The following is a 24,419-nucleotide window of genomic DNA, read 5'->3' on the forward strand; positions in this document are numbered from 1 at the left end:
CACACACACACACACACACACACACACACACACACACACACACACACACACACACACACACACACACACACACACACACACACACACACACACACACACACACGTTCAGTGGTGAGGCAGGCCCTTACTAAGTGCTTATTAATATTGTATGGTTAAATGGGAAATGTTAACATTGTTTCAATTGGCCTGGCAGCCTAATGAAATATTCAACAATAAGAGAGCTTTTGTTTTACCATAATACTAAGAAGGGTAAACATGAAACTAATAAAATCATTTTTAAGGGAATGAGACATTGCCGAGGTAAGTTTGCATATTTAAATATTCCAGTTTTAACCAGTTACATAACAAAGTTCATTTAAACACGTGTAATGTGCGGTATGATTTTGTCTTCAATATTTGTGACTTTTGTTATTGGCTATTTTTCATCAGTAATGAGCAAGATCCAGATGTAAACCTTGAGCCTCTACTCTATGCCTCTGCCTTTCCATTAGCAGCTCCACAGAGACGCAGCTTTTCTGTGCTGCTCACGCAACGCTGCTCCTCCAGCACAGCCACAGCCAACACAACACACGAGCACATGACGAAGCCTCGTCAGTCATTAGAAGGAGGCAACATTTCACCTTAAGACAAATTATTTGGTGGGTTTTGAACAAAAAATACCTTCAATAATAACTTGTTAAATGACATGATTGAATCAAAGACACTTAAAGGGATAAATAAAAATCTGATTTATTCAAAAGAAAAAAAAAAAGAAAAAAGATTGTCACATTGTATAAACAAAGTAAACGGATCAATCTGAGTCTGAGTCACTCTGAGCTTTAATGATCTGTCTGCTTGGGCTTTCACTGAGGGTCCCAAAACTATGAGGTGGCCAGAGCTGTGTGGGAGACAAAGGACAGAGACAGAAACAATGGGTTAAAACAGAGAGAAGACTTAATTACTAATACAAATGAACGACCTGAAACTATGATGCAGGACTCTCTATCACACTTCTTGGACACATTTGCTAACGTGTCTTTTAAGCATGTGTCTGAGGATCTTGTTATTTCATCAGCTGTGGTTCTAGGGCCTCCAGTGGAGTGCCGCTGTCCAATCAGATGGACAGAAGGTTGCCTGACCTGTTTTCCAGGGTCATGGTTGCTATGACATCCAGTGACGTGACAACACGGCAGAATGGAAAGCTACACAATATGTTGTCCAGGCTTTGGTCAATCAGACACACTCGCTTTGAACTTCCAACTGACTCACGTCTCTGAATTGTGCTTCAAATGGCCATAAGGGACGAATCAAAAACCAAATGGAAAAAAACAAAACAAAAAAAAAACACAAATCAGCACAGACTGATGGTGCTGAAGCTGCACATTTAACACGATTAGAATCCACAAATGAGGGATTTAATCAGAAAATCGCTTCTTGATTTTGCAAATAAATACTTTTATAATACTAAAAAGAATACAGTGTGCCTCCTCTTTTACCTTAAAGCAAACCCGCCCTCGGATGAGGGCATAAGGAATTGGGCCGAAGCTTCTTGAGTCAGTGGAATTCCTAAGGTTATCCCCTTCTAGCCATACATAGCCTTTTGGAACCTGAAAATATCAGCACACACACACAGACACACACACACACACACACACACACACACACACACACACACACACACACACACACACACACACACACAAACACACACAAAGAGAGAGGGCAGAAAATGATTACAATGCATCAATTTTATCCCACAACAAGCAATTTAAGAGAGAGGGAATCAAGAAGCACGGCCTGACTTTAGCATGTAAAATGTATTTGACCTATTATGTTGTCCCAATCTACCTTAACCCCACCCCCTACCCTCAATGAGTGGCTTAAGCCAGTCCTCCCTCCTCACTCTGTCTTAACGTCAACCTGCCTGTCCCTCTTTAACCCCGAACCGTCTTAGGAGAGGGGTCATGGGTAACGGGCAGGGTCGGGGGGGATTTAGAGGAACTTCAAACGGGGTCATTAGGCTGTTGGCTGAGATCTGCGCCCCTTTTACCCAGGGAGGGCAAAGCAAGAGAGGGGCCTGAGATAGCAGGGCAGAGAGAGAGAGGGAGAGAGAGGGGAAAAGAGGGAGCTGGAGAGGGCTAAGCTGCGGCTAGCAGCAGTGTCCAAGGGTCTCCACCGCGGTCCGACCTGCCAGTGGGGCGGTCATCCGAGCGGGCTCTAATTCACAGTGACACCAATTATGATTAATCTCATCACTTTAGGAGAGTAGGCTTGTCAAGGCCCTAATTAAGTGCGCTGTCCCCCTATATGTGCAGACAGGATCAACAACACATTATATTGTCATAATGGGCATCACAATCCACGAGTCTATTTTTGTGTTGCCTAACTTTTTAACGGCAAAAGTCCTGTGGAAGAAAGAGAATAACATGAATAAAGAAGCCGAGTCCTGACGTCACGTCTTCGCCTCGGCTCGTTCTCCTTATTCCCGTCACCCTGCTCTCTGATTGGACTCTTCGGTCCAACTGTGAGATGCTGCGTTTTGTTTTATAGCGGATAATTGAGACAGATGATGTGACATAATCACGAGCCAGTGACATGTTGACCTAACACGAGGTAAACAACTCGGTGAATAACGACGACACAAATGAATATCATTAAAGGAGTCATCTGAGAACCATATGTCAGCATGCTGGATTCCCACCATTACACCTCATTAACATGGTAACATATGCTGGCTCCCAAGCACAGGAAGAAGAAACACCATCGTTTGTCATCTGCCAAGCCACAACCCCATGTTTCTCCTCATCCACTGTTAAAAACACATCATCTTGTTGTGCTCATCCTGCACACACAAAGATGTGCTCACAACACTTCAAGCACCTGTCCAGAGTTTGGTGACTGCACTGCACTGACACGCTTTATCGCAGAGGAAGAAGCTTTACATCGCTGCTCTTGACATCACTTCAGCTCCATTTATAATCCAGAATGGAAACATCAATCCCTAATAATTCTGATTTACAGCAGCAAAAAGAATGAGATGTTTTTCTTTCCTCAAATATATGGGGGAAAAAAACAAAACAGATTTTCTGAGCTTGTTGAAACGAGTGGCCTCACACCAAAACCCGAGCAAAGACAAAACGTTATTTGAGGGTCTAACAGGCAGTTTTTGTGAAAGTGAAAGAGGAAAGCTAATTAAAAACTTGACCTGGTGTACGGTGGCCAGACAGAGGATAAAAGCTTTCGCCTATCAGCTTGCAAGTTGCAGGTGCATGTGTGAATAACTCAGAAAACCCATCAAAGGCGAACCTGGGAATCACAACTCTGTTGATGCAAAGCAGAGGTGTGGCCAGGCGATGCAGCATCCTTCGCTCTGCGTTTGAAAGACAACTGCAGATTCAAGCACCCCAAGAAAGCCATAAAAATGGGAGGAAGTCACTAACTCGATTTGTTGAATGCACATAAATGTTGTTGTTTTAGAAGTCTCTTCAGACAAACACTGAAGAAACTATTTGTCATTTTACCACCTCAACAGCACAAGCATGTGATTTGGACATGACTGTCACCAACAGATGTTTTTTTTTTATATAACCGCACGGATTTCCAAGGATCTATGAAGGCCCAACACTGAGCTGTAGTCTTTCAATGTGGAGTCACTTTGATGGATGGCAGCGATTGTTCCAGGCCTGTGCTGCGAGGCTGTGTAGACATCAGGCCTTGTGTACCTGTCAGAGACGTCTCGAGTAGCACTGACACTCCAGCTCTCCTCACCGTGGAGGTGTGCTGTTTAACAGCCGTGCCATTACAGTGCTCATTAAGTTAACATGATTATGGTGGAGAATTAAATTCAGCTTGAAATACATACAGGAGAGTTCACCTTTCACCGCAGAGCTCTTTGTGTGTTACTGCAAAGAACAGAACGCATGAGGACATTTCATCTCTCTCTCTCTGCCTGTCTGTCTGTCTGTCACCCTCTCCCGCTCTCTTTGCGATAATATTAGGGATCAAGTGTCATTGTTTTGACACAATAGCTCAGACACAGAAATGATTCCTAAAAGGTGACAGGGCAATTAGGCTGCTGTTAGAGCTCGGAGGGTGGAGAGAACCTGCCTGTCTGTCAGAGCAAAAAAAACCACAGAGGCGATGACAGGGTCTAACACCACCTTCTAAAATTCGTCTTTACAGGTCCACCCATAATGCCTCACACCGTTCTAACAGTCCCACACAAACACATACAGCCTGTGGGGAAAGAAAACTCCCAGAGGGAGGCCAAACAGTTAAGTGAACAGCGGGTATTTTATCAGCTAGTCAGTCATTTTGCTCCTGGGAGTTAAAAACATTACCATGGGAAAGCAATTATTAGAATTGGACATTAACATGAATCCGCATTGAACCAGCTTTGCACAGTTGTTATTAAAAGGTTCTTACCAGTCTGAAGCTGTAAATAATAACAAATAAACCTGCTTAATTTCTTTCTTTTTTTTAACGATGTAGCAGGCCCGGTTTAACAACGGTGCAAAAGCATGCACGGCACCCACATTTTACATTTCTGCACCCTCAATCAAACGGATGCAAAACATCTTTTTTTAAATACGTATCTGACAACAGTGACTCACATCATGTTTATGTCATCCATGATCTGATGGTCATGACAGGTGCACGTGACACACCAGGGAACACGTTCAGGACACATAACACCCCATGTTTCATTGCTGTTGCCGGTCAGTGCAGCTTTTATTTTGTTTTTTTAAATGAGTATCTTTTTCAAGATGTCAGCATCTCAAACAAAAGGAAACAGGTTCCTTTGCAAATAAAAGTGCAGTCAGAAATAATCTCTTCTGTCTCCTCCTCGGAGTCTGAAACCTGTCTGCTACAGGACACAAAATAAAAACAGCAAAACCTCTGATCAAGTGATTAAAGAGTTTCAACTCTTCATAATGACAAAGTACCTTTGTCATTATGTAAGTAATGACATATATATGTAGTATAGTAAAAAAAGTATATATTTTCTGTTTTTTTAACCCTGTTGAATATTTGATGACTGGATCAGATGAAATGAGTGAACTTGACAGCTCAGTAAAATAAAACAGTAATAAATATGATTGAGCAGACTTTATAAGACTAAACTAAAGCAGTGGATCAATAAGAACACACTGGGAAGTCATTTTCAGCTTTTACAACCAAAGAAATCCCTTAAACAACTGGACATGTTGATATAAAACCTGCTATGACGGGGTACCGGTTGTACGGCAGTGAGTGAGAACGCTTCGTTCCCCGCTGCCTCTCTGCCGGATTTCCAACTCGAGCCACTTTTCTATCTCTACTATAAAGGCACAAAAGTATTAGCTTGTATCAACTTGTGTCAAACAATGACTGATGTGATGTCTTACATCTGTGAATTGCATTGGTGTGTGTGTGTGTGTGTGTGTGTGTGTGTGTGTGTGTGGGGGGGGGGGCTATGGTTTTAGTCAGAAATCAGAGAGTCGGCAAAGGAGCCACAGGTCGGACAGGAACACTGGCTGCTCGCCTCGAGGACTACAGCTGCTGAACATGTTGAAAAGGAGATCCTTCTCTTCTGTGAGAGAAACATTCTAACATCCAAAAAAGGGAGTCAATAAACTTATGAGGATCAACTTTCACAAGCCAATGATGTCATCCATCACAAAGTCGTTCCTGTGTATGTCGAGGTGAAGCTAGCCGAAGAGGAACCCTTTTTATTTCCCATTTGATTTGTTGAATGACACTTAGAGGCTCGGCCTTATGCTATGTTTGGCTGAACTCATTCAACAGTCTGCCCGTAGTCTACAGAAAACAGCAAAAATTCAAAAACATGCAACATAAATACAACCTTTGGTTTGCAGACATACACACACGCACACACACACACACACACACACACACACACACACACACACACACACACACACACACACACACACACACCTCCGCCCACCCATCAGTGTGTCCACTCGGCTGGCACTAACTCTAACAGGCTTCAGAGAGATTGCAGGCCTGAGCTGTGGGCGTTGGGGAGAGTAGTAATAGAAAAGCAATGACAGTGGTTTCAGCAGCAGAACCCCTGCTCACTCTCTGGTTTTATCACTGTTCTGAGGAAATATAGGTGTTGTCAAAGCTGATATTTTGACCAATGACACAAAATGGATGTGTGCGGTCTAAAATGTAAACAACTATAATAGTGTATGGACAGCGGCACAAACACAAAGTAAAACAAAAAGAAACCCAGAGACAGTTTTGCATTATGCACAGAATCACTCAACTATCAAGTGTTTTGTAGGAAATGCATTTCTCATTTATTCTCCATTTCAAACCTCTTTTTTCCTCCAGATGGACTCGGAGTTGTGTTTTTTGCGAGCGAAACAGGAAAACTGGCACCTGGATCTTTTTAGTTTAGCTGAAAATCACAAGATGTGTAAGAGAAACCTTTGAGCTCTATTTGCATGAGAAAAGAAAACATACTCACATATCGGTGGGTCCTGAATACATCTAAAGGAGCACTTGTGCAGACCTTGTCGCCTTCCAGCGCCATCACTCTTTTACATATGTTCATCTTTGGGTTAGATGGACTCTTTGCAATGATTATATCACCCCTGTACCAGAACATAAACACAGTGACAATTATTCACATGAAAAATATCACATTCATTTATGTCGTATCTTTGGAGGAAATTGCTGCCCTTTTTAAAATTAACTTCTTTAAAAAATATATCTGATGTAAAATTGCAATCAGTTTTCAAGAGTAAAAAAGTTTTTCAATACATGTCAGATTTTTTTTTCCTTTAAATGACTCCGACATCTCGAACCTACTTTTCTATTTTGCAAAGATGACGACTTATCCGCTCCGAGAAGACAATATCATGGTTGACGATGGTCGGCTCCATGGATGGACCTGAACACTGAACAGAACGACAACGAGAAGATGAATCTCTTAAAAACAAGATGCAGAGAGTGGTTCAGTCTGTGATAATCATAAGAATACAGACCACAACAACTTCTCCGATGTATTCGAAGGCACAGTGTGCAATGCAGCCACACTGGACGGTGAAGCCCACAAAGCCCAGCGTGTTCCCCAGCGCACGGCGGAACATCTCCACCTGCAACAACAATACAGAAATATGACCTATGATTGATCCAGTGCTCTCTGCATACAGCACAGTGCTGGTGCATGACTAAGTGTGTGATCCGTTTATGGTAGGCTTAAGTCCCTCAGAGGATTTCTAAAAACAAAAGCTGCTTGGGGTTTAATTTTTAGAGGTGTTGACAAGATTGTCACAGTTGGCCTACTGCTAAGATGGCACTTTTCCTGGTGTTTCATTCTCAGGGGCTGAGCGGCCAGTTCACAGCTGAAAACTGCCCTGACCTTTGACCTCACGTAGGATGGACCAATCAACACCTCGCGCTCAGGTGATGGACAAACACAGAAACTGTGACACGTCCAGCCGAGCATCTCTGCACTTTCTGCGGCGTGTCCCTGACACGGCTCTGCCTCCACCACCACCACCACCACAATCATTAGAGCGCTTATCAACTTCTGTCAGCACCATAGAAACACAAAGACACCCCCAGCTACCCACCCACCTGCCCTGCAAACACACAAGGACTACGTGTTTGTCCTCTGAGCAAACATCCCAGCCACACTCAGGTTATTGACTTTTACTCAAGCTGCAACCTGTTGGATGGACAGAAGAAAGTGAGTCAATCTTTACCAAGTGTTCTGCGCTGTGTGCGCGTGCTCACCTACACAAACACACACACACACACACACACACACACGTAACAGATAAAAACTGTGAGATAAAGAGAAGAAAAGATACAACTTGAGTTGTGCTGTCACCTGGACCATTGTTAAAAAATGCTTCTAACGCTGCTCATTATTAGCCCCTCCCCCAAATGCCCCCTTGTTAAAACCATCAATCGATTCTCCTCCTCTTCTGAAAAAAAAAAACATATCACACTAAATGAATGAAATATGGCTGCGATCGGCGACTCCAGTGATAGAGCAGTGAAAGATAAGTGATGATATCAAACAGCAGTGTTGTGCTGGTGGAGTGTCGGCTGATATCGGCCCTGATGACAGACATCTGTGGCCTCTGCATGTCTGTTGTTCACATGAATTTGCGACACAAAGCTGCTGATTCTGAGAAGAGACCTTGAAGGGGCAGAAGAAATCACCTGGTGTAAAACATCTGATTTGTTTTCATGGTGAAGCGTAATAGAATAATTGGCAGTGTGAGAGTCTTTTTTTTAAAGACCAGTGATATGTCTTTTGTACAATCTGGTCTCGTGACATTAGGAGAGGAAGGACGACTAAAACAATCTAAATACATCAAATCTTATGGCTGGTTTGAAATAAACAGGAAGAAAACATTAGTATGAGAACCTGTCTGGATACAGCTTATGTTAGAGGTTAGTCTGCAGTTGAAACATTTTTTTATCTCAGGCTGCTGTCCTGCCAGTCCACCACAGGCTAAAGAAATCTTTTCCTCCGTCCCCCCTGGTTCCTTCTGTCTTTTCCCCTCTCTCTCTCTCCATGTCTCCTCTCCCTCCCAGGGTATTATTAACCAAAGCAAGCAGAGCGGAAACCAAAGCCCCAAATCCTCAGAGCTCTGGGAATGACTTCCCAAAGATGGACACGGATTAGACCCCCAATTTCTCCCTTTGCCCCGACACCACCACTGCTCCCCCTCATCTCCCCAGGTCCCCAACAGACCGGGTGTCAGGTGGCTCTCCCAGCTCTGCCAAAGGTGTTACCCCTAATCCCATTACCCCCCTCCGACGTTCTCACAGACACATACAAACACACACTCAATACTCTCTCCTCCAAGCCAACCATATTCCACTATTAAAGCCTCTACATCTTCTTTCATCCTTAGTTTGCCTCTTTGGCCCATTCGCCATCATCTCTGATCCAAATAAGTCAGACTCCATCCTTTTACCTCCTCATGTGCCGCTACTCCGCTCCTTCCTCTGTTTTCTGGTCACCCCTGGCAACCCTGTGCTTTCTGCTGCCTCTGTGAGCAGGTGAGGGTGGATGGATGGGAGCTCAGCACAGGGCCCAGTCGCACTCCGCTCTGTTTCTCATGTTCAGGAACTATAAACTCAGTCCTCCCACAGCTGCTGCAACAACACCTCTGGCCCTATAATTCCTCTGTTGGGAAGCAAAGGGTATGAAGGTTAATGTGACTCTCAGGTCTGCACTAAGGTGACATGTTCGGCTCTATTTGTCTTCCACCAGAGTCTGTGTTTATCCTTGCTCTACTGTAATTCACTCTCAGAAGTGGTCTCACATTTTCTCTTCCTTCAGCCAGGCTGGGGGGAATCAAGAATCTTTTCTAGCACTTATTCACAGAGCACAGTGGACAGCCTCCCTTACAGCTGCCCTCATATCTCTGTTTCAGCCCCCCCCCCCTCCATTCCAGTGCGCATTCATCATAGGTAGGGATTAAGGGACTTTGCATAACAAGATCACACAGCCAGTGACTGATATCAAGAGAGTCCATATGCAGCCGCCTGGTTTTCTAAGGCACCCTCTGTCATTGATAGTGTGTGTGCACATGTGGTGTGAATGTGCACACACAATAGCATCACCTATGTGTTTCATATAAAGTGTATATATAAGCTGCAGTGACTCCTCTGGGATTCAGAAGGAGGTGGACATCCACAGAGACCTCTGATTGGATCTCTATTACCTCCAATTCCCCTGAGCAAGAGTCAAGCAACACACACACACACACACACACACACACACACACGCTATCTCATTCCCTCTAATACCCAGGGCATGTGTGTATCAACATTAATTGAATGCTTTATTACAGCTGTAAATTAACACAAAGTCTCTCTGTTAATCCAGGATTACACGCCAAACATGTTCATGGGAAAACAAAGAAAGTCAGCGCAGGCCTCTCTGCAGAACCATCTGTGGTCACCGGCCTCCCGCGGTCACAGCTCAGCGCTACAGTGAGGAAAAGAGGGGGATCACAAATGAATAGCAGCCGACGGTAACGCAGCATTGTGTGTTTAACTTTGTGATCCTCTTACTGAAGGGAGCGTCATTCACGTGAAGCAGCGCGATCTCAAGAGAAAGAGAAAAAAAGGGAACTTGTTTTTTGTATTTTTTTCCCCCCAATGCATGACAATAAAAAGCAGCAGTATAGTGAGGAGCCTTTCACTCTGTTCTCCAAGCTGACAAAAGCACTTTTGTGTGTTCACTTTAAGACACAGGTGCAATAAAAATGTGATGATGTGTATTTCACCAGCGAATAAAGCGGCTTCATGAAGGATGTTTTGACAGGCAGATTGCCTTCAAACTGAGGAGGTTGTTGTTGCTCTTTCAGATCATCAAATGGGAAGCTTTATCTGGATGAAAACAATATCATCACCTCGGAAACAAATCACATCTGAGGAAATTCAAATGATTTAAACTCTTGGCCAACACATGCGATTCTTTTTGATTTAAAGGAAACTTGTATGGATGCAGTTTCTTTATTTATAAGAGTCACTCAATCGTTTTTAACTTGTATATGCATCACATTGTTATAGTAACAACTTATTGGAGTTATCCCACTACTTCTTTTGATTATCACAAAAAAAAAAAGAATAATGATGATGGATACTGAGCTTATGTAGAAACAGCAAGTGGAAATGAAAAGCCGCTCAAACATAGAGAAGTCTGTACAACTATATCGGCGCTGACACTGAATTAAAGGCGTATTATTGGAGCCATAAGGAAGTGTTCAAAAAGGAGTTACCGCAGTGCGTCTCAAGAGACTTGAGTCTGCCATTGGCTGAGTCGTGTTAATTGATATACATGTCCAGCCTATTAGAAGTACAAAGAGAGTCTCAATCCAAACGGCGCATAAGGGCCTTGCAGTGGATTCCTTACACAACTAAATTAGGAAAACATGGGCTGAGAGAGAGCTGGGCAACAGGGGGGCTAAGAGGCTTACAAGCCCCTTGTCAGATATTCGTCTTCTCCCTGAGGATCCCAGATGGAAGGGAGTCTGGAGGAGCGGGGACCAATCCCACCTCTGATGTCTTCCTCTGGGCAGCAGAAGGCAGAGGAAGGTGGGGCATTAGTCCTGTTGCGAAGAGTTTGATTTGATCTTAATGTGAGCCATAAAAGAGGAGGAGGTTCAGCTAGCAGGGGGGTCTGCTTCAACTATCAGTCCAATCGGAGATAATCCTGCTGATTTAGACACAGACACCTGGCCGGATGGAGAGTGACAGATGTACAAGTCCTGCTCATAGAGTATATGTCTCGCCCCCATCTTTTCCAGGTCTGCCTTCTATCACAGGCTTAATTGAGGCGACCCGATCTCCATATTGCTCTTTTCATTGTTGCTAACGGCAACACAGCCGTGAAACAGCTGAGCGAGGTTACTATTTGAGGAGCTGAGGGTTTAAACCTGCAATCAATGGGTCAGCCAGAGCAAATAATAGCCAAGTGATATGAATACAACTGCTATGAATTGAAAGGAAGTGTGGGCTGACAGAGTCCCCAGCCAATTATATAGAATGGAAAAATCAGCCGCTAAGCCTTATTGTATTGACCACAAGCGAATGCCTGGTGCGGGGCTGGTGCTGAGAGAATAGAGAGATCTTATCTGGTGTTGTATCAGATTCACAAAGGAGGTTGTGTTCTGCAGTGACCCGCTCATGACAAAGCATGTTACACTTTAACACTATAGCCAATGACAGACTCAACCTAAGCAGAACGTGTCTGTGTCTATCGTTTCTTACCCTGAAGGTCAAGCTTAATATGGCTCGCTATATTTCACAACTCCTAGCTATTCCATGTACAGATGCTCAATGAATGGAAAAGTCCGTTAACAAACATTTTTTTTGTGTACAAACCCATCCTTTGCTTGTACTCCTGCCCTTACACTATCACTCTATACTTTCAACGCTGACAAAACAAATACAGTGCATGTTGATGATAATCTTGCGACACCCAGACGCAAAACGTCTACCGCTTCCCGCAGCTTTACAGCAACTGCAGAATTCGACTAAAGAAACCAAAACAGTCTGACCAGGAAAGGTCTGACATGTTATGACTGCTGCCATTATATAGCTCAATCAGATAGAGAGGCTGATACAACTGACAAAACAACTACACAAACACATGCATATATGGCACATAAAAAAAGGTGGCAAACGGTGTTATTTTTGCAGAATCAGGCTGCGATGTTTACACTTCTACATACTGAATTGTGCTCAGAGCCCAGGGGTTAAGTCAGGATTTAAAAAAGAATGGAAACAAGGTGACGGGCACTGTGCAGAGCATGTGGAGAAAGTTTCCACAGCTCCTTCAGCGTGCACATGCACTGCTGAAGCAAAGATGCAGGTCAGTCAGCGCATCGTATTTGTCTGGTATAGGCTTTCCACAATGCCCAGTGTTGTCAGTCATGATATATTTCCTTTGGTCTCCTGTCAGCACGTATAAATCTCAACAGTGCTGTCAAAACAGCAGGACTGCCTCTGCTGAGAGCATTTGTAAAGTGAGCAGTTGGGCTGTTGCTTCCTCTGGAGCCTTACAGTATCCTGTGATCTTGTGCTGCCTCTGGCCTCCCTCTGTCTCGCAAAGCTTTTTACAGCTGTCTTAAGGATTACACCGACCACTCATCAGTCAGCTGCTATTAAGAGTGGACATTACACAGTCCAAAAGAAAGCAACCTATCCCCTGTGAGCAGATTACCATTCTTCTCACTGCAGATTTCTTCATACTCCAGAGTCAGACAAGGCAGAATCATTATAAATTGGCTTGACTCTATACAAGTGTCCCATAGTGTGATAGCAAATCACGCTAATTGCCATATTATCAAAATGTCTCCAGTGAAGAAGGTATACTGAATGTTGCATTACATCGAGCATTTCATAACTTCTAAAAATCTTTTTTTTGTGGCTAATCAGTCACTCCATGCTAAGCGCTAAGGCTAACTCTTTAACTGAACGCCAAATGGGGAAGCAAGACATTCAGCCAGTCTCAGATGACTGGAAAAGATCCTTAAATATGAACTAATTCACAAATAATCTTTGAATCATGAATCCAGAATCGTTTTGACAAAAAAATCTAAATCAAATTGTGAGACACTCAAAGATTCTCAGTTGAACCTTCAAGGTTGTCATAACTTCTGTGAGTTCTTAACAGCACAAAGAATTATATATGCATGATCGAGGTCATCTATTTAGAATTCAGGGTCTGATGTTGGGAGTTTCCCTCGCAGGTCACTTTAACAGTTCTACCAGACACTCAATATTTCTGTCTGACACTTCTTCAATCTTGGTTCAACAATGTTAAAGTGTAACTGAGTAATGGGGTAGCTGTCTGTTAGAAAAATAATTTGAAGTCATTAAGCGATTAAAAAAACAAAACAAACAAAACAAACAAACATCACTTTGGTGGAAGATATCCGATAACCTTATGAAGATTTTTATTGATTGTGTTGATTCAGCTTATTTCCATCCCTGGTTTAAATTCTTCATTTCATGATGTAAAAAAATGTTTAAATGCCAATTTGTTTTGGCGTTATCAATGTAAAGCCATTGGTCTATGGTAGATTTGAAGCTGTGAAAGAGGCTCAGGAGATGCTGGAGAGAGCTCTGTAAACTCACAGTTGGCTTCTTTCACCTGATGAGCCCGCTGACCTGAATGTAACCGCTGAAGTGACTCACACAAACACACATCAAGAAATGTGCACAGTGATGCTGCACATGAACATGTGACGCTACTCTGTGTTATGATGCTCTTGTACATCTACAATCAATTACCCATTTATTTTTTATTTTTTACATTAAATCAAATTACATATGAGTCACCAGAACCTAAGTTTGCAGTTTATCAGATTGTCAGATGTACCTATTCTGTTTGACAGACTCCACGCTTTTAAAAGTAAAATATTTGACCGAATAGAAAACAATAGAAGAAGGATACATGAAGAGAAGCTACTGTTATGTTACGTCTCACAGCTAAATATTTATGCATTGATAAACTGCAGCCAACAACACATTTTACTGTTTTGCCTTTTTTATGGATGCACTTTAAAATAAAATAAACTTTCTTAACATCTAGGAATTTAAAAGTAAAATGTACTTGATGTAATTGATGGTTTAGCCTATTATAGTATTTATTAAATATCCTAAAAGTTACAAGTTAAATACGTAAAACTATTGCAAATGTTTTATTCATATACTACTAATAAGTAGTAATATTTGTGAGTCTTTTAAACTAGTCTGTTGCCTATATAAACGCTCAGTTTGTCAAACTGATGATTTATCTTCCAAAATGCAGTTACTCTTTCAGAGGTGCATCTATTAAATCATTTTGTTATAAATCCTCCGGCTGAACATGATGCATCCATTCAGGTGTTTATCTCATAACATCAAGGATCATTTCGTGGGCTCCTTTTATTCTCACCTCCTAGATTAGAATTACATACATCCTAATTATGTGTGCAGCTGATTTGCCCGTAATAAGACATAAACATATCAAACTGAGCTGAGTCTGTTTAATGATATCCTGGCTCTGCAGCCTGAATGTTATGGACCAACAAGGTCATAAGCGGCACGATGAAAGGATTTATGTGACAGTTTGTGCATTTAAATGACAGCTGTAAGCCTTTAAGAAGTACCCACAAACTGTGAAGTCAACAGAATAAAGATATCAATAGCGATCTTTACTAATCAACAGAGCTTCACTTACCCAACTAGAAAAGATTCAGTGCTTCCTTTTTGACATACACAGTCGACAATCGAGACCGTAACAAACGCGGCTCTCATTGGTCGAGCACCAGTGATGTCTCATTTGATTGGACAACTCCTCATGAAAACATTAAAAGGCGTCACTGCATCCACAAACAATATGGCGGCTCCCATGAGCGGTGTGGGGAAACCCTCAGTGACAAGTTTCCAGAAGAAAACGAGGAGCAAATTAATCTCCATACCTGGAACCAGACCGTCGGTTCAAAATGGACAACTGTTAGTCTCGACTGGTGTCACGTCTCTGGACTATCTGCTCGGTCAGTCTGTAGTAACGCTGAGTTAGCTAGCGACTGTGCAGGCTAGCTGTGTCTCGATGCACAGTTAGAAAAGTTAGACACAAAAACATGGGGATTTTAAGTTGTTATAGAGTATTTTTTTCAAATAACGCATAATGAGGGGTTCCATCAGCTACATAAAGTTTACAAGGAGGGTAAATGGACGTAACGCAAGCGTGTTAAGAGCTGTAGCCAGCAGGTTTTGAGGCATGTTTTATTTTACGTGAAATGTTTATTTTAAATTTACACAGGTAAAGGACAGGTACACTTTGCATTTCCCCATGAGTCATTTTGTGTTTTTCATTTAACAATTGAAAAACCAAATGTCTGAGTAGATGCAACCCTACAGTAATTGTAGCTTATTTAAGTTGTGTAACTTCAGAATGATGATTCAAACTTTAGTCGACACACGTAAATCACAATATAACAAACTTATTTAACTTAAATTAATTAATTTATATGTTAATCCCAAAGATGGCAATACTTAGTTAATATTTGTAGACCTATCTTCTAGTTAAGTATATTTTATTTGAGTGTACCTGTGCTGGGTAAGAGCCAGTAGTTCCTGGTAAACTCAGACTTTTGGGTTGTGATCAAAAGTGCTTTTGTCATGTGAACAATGACGTTGCAAATTATTTATTCTGCCCTTGTATCAGCACCTTGGATGTCATATTGCTGTAGCTACAAAGACCTTAAATAGGCACTCAGGAAAACTATTTTATTTATTTATTTTTGTTATTGATGGTAAATTGAAATATGGAAAGAGATCATGACTTAGTTCATTTTAGCTCCTTCTATCATGTTCAATATAATGTCATCATGTCTTAGTGGGACACTTGAAGATAAGAAATGGACCATTACTGTTATTGGTTAACAGCAGTGTCAGCTGTGGAGCCTAAAAGAGAAAGTATTTGAGATGAAAGTCATCCAGAGTTGGCTCACATTGATCCAGATAAATACATTATCAAATTTTACTGATATTTTGAAAAACCTAACATCTTTGATTTTTACTAACAGGAGGTGGTCTGGCTGTTGGAACAGTACTTCTCATAGGTGAGTTTGTCATTTGTTAAATTGAAAACTGACTAATTTATTGCAAAGATAATCTCCTTTAAGTTGTGTTATGTCTATCTGTTTAGGTTGGAGACGGATAATGATTGGACAGAGCTGCTTTAAAAACAGAATTAAAAAAAATCCATAAATGAAGATTTTATAGTTAAGAGATTGTTGTTGCCCTTTTCATTGCAGCATTGTCTCAGATTATGACCGGTGTTTTTGTTCCATAAGTTCATCCCACACTATAGAGCAGTGGTTCAGAACCTTTTTTGGGCCGCGACCCCACTTTGACTTCACTGAACTCTGACGACCACAGAAATCCCAAACTTTGCATAAAATGATTTTGTTTTCAATCATGTCATCGTGTTTCTACTGTGCAGCAAGTAAGCATTCATTTTATAGCACATTTAGGCTTTTTCATGTCAGCCTGTGGACAGAGGAAGAAAGGCTGGGAGGATGTTTCTGCACAATGATTGACATACAAACACATGACAAAGTAGTCTGTGTTCAGTATATTTCAATAATTAATATATTTTTTTTATGCTCAATCAATAAAAGTTTCAGGCGACCATATTTCAATTTCCTGGTGAGTCAGTGAGTGTAAATGTTCTTATTATTACTCAAGTTAATATCGCACCAGAGTCTTGAGATCAAACTCTTTATTAATGAGACTAGGTTTGAGCAGACAGACAGGAAACAGCCCTTGGTGAATTTTGTTTATGTGACTCCATGTTGCACAGTACAGCAACAGTCAGGTAATACAGTGATTCCTAAAGTGGGTTGTCGCCAGACTCTGAAAGGGGGGTCCTGAGGTTCCTTCAATAAAACATAAAAAATGTAACGTAGCATATCTTATCCATTCTTCTGAAAATTCATCAAAAACATTGTAGAACACAGACGTGTGCATTTTTGTTGGTGCTGTTCTATTTGGATAGCCTACTTTATTTCTTGTTAATTGCTCCCTATATTTTATTTTATTGAAGTACTTTTTATTTCAGCCTTGTTTTTTCTTTTGCACCAATACAAAGAGACAAATTCCTTCTATATGTAAATGTACTTAAATAAATACCGATTCTGATTCCAGTGTGCCCGGCTGTCCTCAACATTTAATCTATTAACCAGCTCCAGGGACAATGAGGGTCCCATGTTAATAGCACCTTTATTTTGGGGGTAGCGGGCTCAGAAGTTTGGGAACCCCTGTGGTAATAGACAGTTGTGCTTCAGGCTTCATGATGACTTTCTGTTTTCCTCGAGCAGTCTTTAAATACCTGAATCCTTGTTGCTTCATTTCGTCTAACTGAAGTTCCGACCTTTAAGCTGAGGTTGATCCTCATGTCTTCAGAAACACGTCGTGTCATTAAAGATGCTCGTTTTCCTCTCTCTCCTGTAACGTTTTAGCCTGAAGCTTCTCGGCAACTTTTTGCAACTCTTCCTAACAAGACATTTCTTTAGTGATGAAACAAAACGGCCTCAATGCACTGCTGAAATGTTGCTTCAGCATTTCAAATGTATTCACAGAACTGGATTCAGCGGCTCTTTGCAGGATGCCACAGATAATGATGCTGTCGGTCTGTTCCCAGGCTCTTTGTGGTTAGCTTGTCTCCGTCTAGCAAATAGCGAATACACTGATGACCTGGAGGTCTCTGGTTACATTCCCAGGTGTTCACACTTCTACTTTGATGCTTAATTAATACGCTCGTCTGCAGATGTGTTATAGAAGTTTTTCTTTTTTTTCCGAGTGTACATTCAAAGCGAGTGGATTTTGTCGGGACATAAATGTCTTTCACTGTATTATTATTGTTATTATCATTCATCATAGGCCTGGCTATATGCACTGCTAGACAGTAAGGTTAAGGTAGTCTTGTTTCCCCTTGAAGCTGTAATTTGTGTGTAGCAAAGGCCTATACCAACTGATGATATTGCTTTGCCCTTTAATTCACCCCCCCAATCGATGCAGGAGTCAGTGATTATACACTAATGCGTTCTTCCCTTCCATTTTGTGAATCAATGTACGGTTGGTTTCATCTGGTAATGAGAGACACAGTAAAGGTGAAATGCGTGTGTGAGCTCTCTTGTGTTTGTCTCTGAAAAGAGAGATGTTCGTGTGTGTGTGCGTGCGCGTGCGTGCGTGTGCGCGCTGTCTGGTTTGTTGTGTGGGTGGGTGAGTGCGATGGAGGGGGAGTTTCGGAGCGTGTGTTTGTTTGTGTTGGTTTCAGGCAGTCGTCTCCTACAGTCGGCCCCTTTAGCCGTGATGGCCTGTTTGTGAGTCTCAGACATAAAATTATCAGACTGGTCGTCGTCTGCCTTTGAAGTGTCTTGAGCTGTCCATCCGTATTTGTCAACCAGAGGGGGATCAGGCCAGTATGGCTGCTGTCTGAAGATCTCTCATCTCTTGTGTTTTTTGTAAGAGGAGGAACAAAGCGTTCCAGCTCTTGTTATGTTGTCCATGTATGGTTTCATTCCGTAAGTTCAAGTAAATGTGTTTTTCCTTCATCCATCACTTAATAATCACTATTATCTTTAGTTAACCATTGAAAACAATAATCAAAGCCTGAGCCTTTTTTTAGTGTGAATGTAGATGACAAAAACAAAATCTGTCCAAAGTAGCTGTACTGTGTTAATGAGCTCACATTGTGCCTCATTCACAAACAGAACGCACAGATCTGTGCCTGAAGTGTGTGAACCGACGCTTTGCTGCACAAATCTGAGACTCATCCATTTATTCTTACTTTAATTTATTCTTACTCTACGAACAAAGTTAACTTAGCTCTCTTAACTAAATGCACGGCAGACACCTAGTAAAAAAATATACTGAAAAAATGTTTCATAGATAAGAATTGAAAACGTGAATCTACTCATTTGGTTTGTTACCTTTTTATGAATAAAAAATAAAAGAAAAAGAGAGAAGAGAAGAAATATATATTTTAAAAAAGTATTATGGATTAACAATGAATGACGTCATGCAAAACAAGCTCTCAAATATGTTGTAAATATACATGTCGGAAAAGGATTGTATTGACTAAATGTTTTACATAAAATGTTTGCCGTTACATTATTCTTCTTCTTTAATCTAAAATTGTAAATATTTAATCTTAAATAAAAGAGTCTAGAATATGTACATCTTGAAATCTAAGTGTTTTGACTTTCTTTAACCGTCGACCACCGATACTGACATGAAATATCTCATCTGTCACCAAACCAGCTGATTACTTGGAGCCTGTTTTAGGGCATGCAGGAAACACACAGTACATGATTGTGATTTATGTCGAAGAAAGTGTGAAGATCTCTCCTATCTGAAAGAAGAGAGCGCTTCAGACAAACATGTTTGAAGAGAGACTGATCAGCTGATCTGATTCTGCGTCTAAGCTCAGACACAACACTCCTGTTGCCTTTTGATCCATCTAAAGATTTAATTCAGTTCTTGAGGAAAGTTTTGGATTTAAGCCGCTCCCTGGTTTAAAATACATTATGAAATGTACTCAAGATAATAAAGCATCTTGCATTTAAAAAATAATAATCAGCTGATTGTACTTATGTAAATGACTTACATAAATGATTGATGCTAAGTGTGTGTTTAACAGAACATGTGAGGAGATGATCATCAATATAAAGTCTTTATTGTTAATGATGCTGTAGGGCTGGAGGTCTTCTGTAAGGAATCAGATCAGGGATCTTTTTTTCCTGGACTGTTCAGATTGGCTGTCAGCTCAGTAAAGTGCACTGATGAGGTGTTGTTGGTCATTGTTCCACTTTTTTTTTTTTTTTTTTAATCTGGGTATAGATGTATAACGTGAGCGCTGTCTTTTGACTCGTTCCTGAACTTCTTAAGTTTAATTTTGCAGATATTTCGTACTGACTTTGTCTGGTCGAGCTCCTTGAATGTCTTGCTGCTTTATAGACATTAAGAAGTATGTTAGACAAAGCTATACATTACTGACACTGAGAGCAAGCTAATAACAGCTGCAGGCCAGGAATAGACACCACCCTGTGCTGCATCAGTGTAAGGAAGGTGGGTAGGGGTGCATGGAAGAATATGCCAGCAGAGGGTCTGCACTACATGAACCGACTACTTGTGCAAATGTTCATAGAAAGAAAGATAGTGTGATTTTAAAATGAATAATAAGTTACAGTGAAAAAAGTATTATTGAAGAGAAAGAGTACAAGGAGACAAGTTTATCATCAGCTCACAGAATGATAAACGCCACCAGAGAGGAGTGTCTCTGTGCACCAGGCACAGCAAACTAATGTTGTAGAGGTTAAGAGTTTTTACCATTATCCTGACACCAACACATTGACTTCTACCTAAACTTATAGCGATGATCAGGGATCAACATTTGAAACGTAACAATCGACATATTTCAGCAGTATTAGCGGCTTGACTGATGCTGCTAAATGCCACTTGACCTCATATTACTCACTATTAGAATTGCAGCTGCACATCAACGTTTTAAAAAAGCTTGTTTATTTGTCAATTTATTTAATTTACCTGCTGTATGTCCTAAATTTATTTAAGCTGCTCTGTCGGAAATACAGCAGCAACATAGGGCACGATTCATACATGGGGGAATCACTCTGACCTAGATATTTAGTCTCCTCCCCCTGCAGCATTAGCAGATATGATTCAGGGCTCCTGGTCTCCCACTTCCTGTTTAAATCCCTTCTCTTTCACCAAACCTTAGTCAGAATAAGCAAGACAAAAAAAATCATCCCGTGACTGTCCAGAATGACGGATCCACCTCAAAGATATGACCGTCCCCCACCCCCTGTTGCTCGTATATCCCCCCCACCCACCTCCTGCCCCCTCCCTTACCCCCCGCCTCACCAGCCTAATGACTCCTGGAGGTTCCATTTGTAAGGCTCCCATAGAAACACCGCCACAATAGGCCCCATCTTGAGAGGGCCCATCTGGGAGTCTTTGTGGGGCCTGCTGAAAGCCACAAAGGCCTGCTGACCTAGAAACCCATCAATAAGAGAACAGGGAGCCCCACCGACAACAAATTGAAGAGCCATGGAATTTCCTGGGCCATCCTGAGTCCGTAGGTGAGGACATAGACCGGGAACGTGGGAGGGAGGGAATTCTCCGGATGCTTCAGGATGACACGTCAGGATGTCATTCCCAAGCTGTCAGCTGTATGCCCGTTACCTTTAACTGTCAGTGCTGCCTTTGTCCTTGTGCCCACTGTTTGTCATTGTGTGGAGAGGCCTATGAAATCTTTACAAAATGATGATTGTGACGGGAAGCAGCAGTGGCATGCTGGGTAGAGTTATGTGCCTTGTTAGGGGTTGTTCATGGTGATGATGCAGGCTTTTATTGTAGTTCTGGGGTGTGAAATGACCGGGTGGCCGCTTTGTGTGTTAGGAAAACTGTACTAAGTGTTTTGAGTCACATGTCAGTCCTGATGATGCCTGAAACACTCTGTAATGTCTCTCCTCCAAGCCCAGATCTACCATCTCCACGTGTGTTTTAAAGTCACGTAAAACTTTAACCTGTCTTTTAACATACTTTGAGGAAAAATAAAACAGCAACATAATAGAGAAAGGATGTCATCAGAATTCACACATGAAGCAGTAAGAATCAAGGGAACCAGATGTCAGGAAGCATTTTAAAGACATCCACTACCTTATCCTACTTCTGTCTCCTCCAGTCATATTTCTTGACAGCTTGTTTACCTTTGCAGTGGGGGGGGGGGGAGGGGGGGGGTCAGGTGCAGGCTGAAGACAGGTGCCTCCCTCTCACCTCTGCAGCTGGTTAGGGATATGATAGGTGAAAGTGGACAGGAATTTGTTCAGGCCATAACAAGAGAGCTGGATGTGTCATTTCTGCTTTGATGGTCAGCTCACACTGGAACAGCGACGATTCTGTCTGTGCCATGTCAGTACATACTTCAGCTGTTCCCCACAAAAAGCTCCTTACATCAATTACAGGCAGTGAGTCTGAAGGGCTCATAAACAGCCAGATCTCAGTTGAGTAAAAGAACATCCAATCATAGACTTCTGACAGACATCTTTTTCATGTTATCACCAAATCTTAGTTTGTAGTGTGGCATTGAATGACAGCTTTTTTGGGTTGATGTCCATTAGACTTTTCCACTCACACTCTGATCCATTTAGTTTTTTTCTTTCCTCTTTTTTTCAGAGGAGGACCGATATGATAGCTACTCCCGTATGATCTTAAAGTACTTCTTGGCAGAAGGTGTGGTGTGTCGACAGGAACTTTTTCTGGCGGCTGCTCAAGATAACCCAGACGACATCTTACAGGTATGAAAGGAGGTGCCATCTGTGTTCTAAGTGAAATGTTTTGTTCTTCAAATTATATAATGTTTTTCTAACTTACAAGTCTTGACAACCCGACCACAAAGATGGCCTCATAATGTCTACTTTCCTCCACCTTAAAAAATGTGTTTTTAAAAAACTTTTGTTCAAGTTTTAGAAATCAAAAGATGTATGAAAGATGTATGCCCATCTTAAGAAAGACTTTAGTTTGCCTCAACATATCAGCCTGCACTGTACAGTGTCCTCTCCGGGTGGGGCCATGACTTAGCAGTTATTGTGGGTGCACAGCTTTCCTCAAGATGTGTCAGGGTCACCGGGGGAGTCTGAGAGGTCGACAGTGGCATGGTTGTGGCATTGTTGAAATGTTTCCCGATGCATCACTCTGTGAAGAGGACCATAGTCCCAGAAGCTGACTGCCACCCATCATACAGGAGGAGGGCCTCTCTCCCACTGATTGATAGTGGGAGGGGTCACAGCCTCACCCTCTCTTTACATATCAAAGACTTATTAAAAGAAGGGGACTCCCAATGGGGATATATCACATCATTTAGTGTTTCCACAGCTACATTCACAGTATGCTAATCTTCACATGCTATGGTTGCACTTTACTCATCATGTTAACACACAAGCCACCGGCTCTTTGGAAGACACCAGGTCAAAGCAAAACATTGTGCATGTTCACATGGACTGCAGAAGTTTGGCCACCTTCACTTGCATTAAGTCGATTAATCATCAGGCGAGCGAGATTTTCCCATTTTGGAAAATCATTTATTTGTCGTGGACTGAAAGAAAAGGGTTGCAATTGAGAGAAGCCACATTTTTTTTTTTATTTTGCACGTTGGTTTACAAACACTGTGCTGTTCAGCTCTGGAAAATGATTCATCTAGACTTATTTCAGTTCCAGCTTTAGTCAGATTCTGGACCATGTTGTGTTTGACGCACAGCAAGGACACAGCGCTGTAAGGATCATTCGTCCCTCTGCACTGGTGCCAAAGCAATATTTCCCCTCTCTGAAGGCTTTGTGATGAAGGTGTGCAGTTGTCGAAAACCCACTTTAGTTTTCACAAGGCCAAAAATCTGAATTCTCCAGGATTTCTTGATATTTAAAATTCTAATCCTTTTGTTACTTTTACATATAACGATGTCAATTAGGTTTCTGCCAAAAGCTGAACCATGGGGGGGCGTGTTTATTATCCACTGATGAAGACTCACTTTGAAATAACACAATGTTATATAACATTATCGATCAATGAATGTCTGTTTGGCCATTCTTCCTCAGGATGTTTCATCTTTTTATGTCTTTCATTTTGTGTAGGAACTCCCGGCTCCCATCTTGGACGATGTTGCCATTCACAAACCAGCGGAGCAGCCCAGACTGTCTTCTGAACCTCAGGAGAGTTTGGATGCCATGAAGATTGCCTGGCGCTATCAGAATCTTCCAAAAGTTCAGGTAATCTAGGTGATTTAGTGGCAGCTTAATTTTCCTGACATTCAAATAAAATCAGCATATATGAGGCTTACTGGAGTTTACTTATTTTTAATAAAAGTCCAACTTGCGTCCCTGTCAAGGAAGGTATGAGAAAGAACAGCGTTGGCTCTATGGCTCTTGTGGTTTGGCAATTGTCTCCACCACTAAATCCATGAGCTTCTAAACTCCTTTGTGGAGTGAATGAGGCCTCAGCCTCTCCTTTCAGAGCTGGACCAGATTACTCACACTTAGCTGGCAATAGGTAGGCTTTTCACTGGTCCCCAACTCGCATATACACAAATACACACACGCCTGCACCCCTGCTTAGCCTGGGAAACAAGAGTACTCTGCAGTCTGTGCATTGACATGTCTGCTCGCTCAACCCTATGACCCAGCCCTGCGCCTCTGTCTTCCCCAAATCCCTGCCTTTCCCCCTGCTAGGGTCGGCAGCCCTACACTCTTTCTTCCGCTTTGAGAGCTGACCCTCCCCTTCAACTTCTCTGCAGTCTCCCCCCTTCTGTCTATAATCCATATCGCTATGTGGATTAACAGCACACAGTGTATCCCTGGGGATCCTCTCCTTCTTTCTCTCT

General features: G+C 41.9%; 2 protein-coding genes across 3 annotated transcripts in view; one reads left to right on the top strand and one right to left on the bottom strand.

Annotated features, from left to right (window-relative positions):
• Positions 1 to 704: 704 nt before the first annotated feature.
• On the bottom strand, positions 705 to 14,785 carry immp1l (inner mitochondrial membrane peptidase subunit 1). 2 transcript variants are annotated; one of them, XM_079339318.1, is made up of 7 exons: positions 14,696 to 14,760; positions 8,931 to 9,142; positions 6,978 to 7,088; positions 6,802 to 6,890; positions 6,458 to 6,584; positions 1,476 to 1,586; positions 705 to 877 (listed from the first exon to the last, which is right to left on the bottom strand). In XM_079339318.1, exons 3-7 carry the CDS (start codon positions 7,080 to 7,082, stop codon positions 791 to 793), a joined length of 519 nt encoding a protein of 172 aa, XP_079195444.1. In that variant the 5' UTR covers positions 7,083 to 7,088; positions 8,931 to 9,142; positions 14,696 to 14,760; the 3' UTR covers positions 705 to 790. The 2 variants fall into 2 exon arrangements, with proteins under 2 accessions (XP_079195444.1, XP_079195443.1); XM_079339317.1 differs by lacking the exon at positions 8,931 to 9,142 and having other exon boundaries at positions 14,696 to 14,785.
• A 41-nt stretch (positions 14,786 to 14,826) lies between these two features.
• elp4 (elongator acetyltransferase complex subunit 4) overlaps positions 14,827 to 24,419 on the top strand; it is a 57,694-nt gene continuing 48,101 nt past the window's right edge. The window contains exons 1-4 of the mRNA XM_079339315.1: positions 14,827 to 15,011; positions 16,047 to 16,082; positions 22,222 to 22,343; positions 23,674 to 23,808. Coding sequence (XP_079195441.1) covers positions 14,855 to 15,011; positions 16,047 to 16,082; positions 22,222 to 22,343; positions 23,674 to 23,808 — 450 coding nt within the window. The 5' untranslated portion in view covers positions 14,827 to 14,854. The remainder of the gene's footprint in view (positions 15,012 to 16,046; positions 16,083 to 22,221; positions 22,344 to 23,673; positions 23,809 to 24,419) is intronic.

This window comes from Symphodus melops, assembly GCF_947650265.1.
Source record: "Symphodus melops genome assembly, chromosome: 3".
Taxonomy (NCBI): domain Eukaryota; kingdom Metazoa; phylum Chordata; class Actinopteri; order Labriformes; family Labridae; genus Symphodus; species Symphodus melops.

What these genes read in the sequence shown, in the direction of transcription:
- immp1l (XM_079339317.1), bottom strand. Translation starts at nt 7,082, where the DNA reads ATGTTCCGCCGTGCGCTGGGGAACACGCTGGGCTTTGTGGGCTTCACC. An exon ending in ACATCGGAGAAGTTGTTGTG is followed by an intron (nt 6,891 to 6,977) that starts GTCTGTATTCTT and finishes CGTTCTGTTCAG; the next exon opens with TGTTCAGGTCCATCCATGGA. An exon ending in CATCTTTGCAAAATAGAAAA is followed by an intron (nt 6,585 to 6,801) that starts GTAGGTTCGAGA and finishes GTTCTGGTACAG; the next exon opens with GGGTGATATAATCATTGCAA.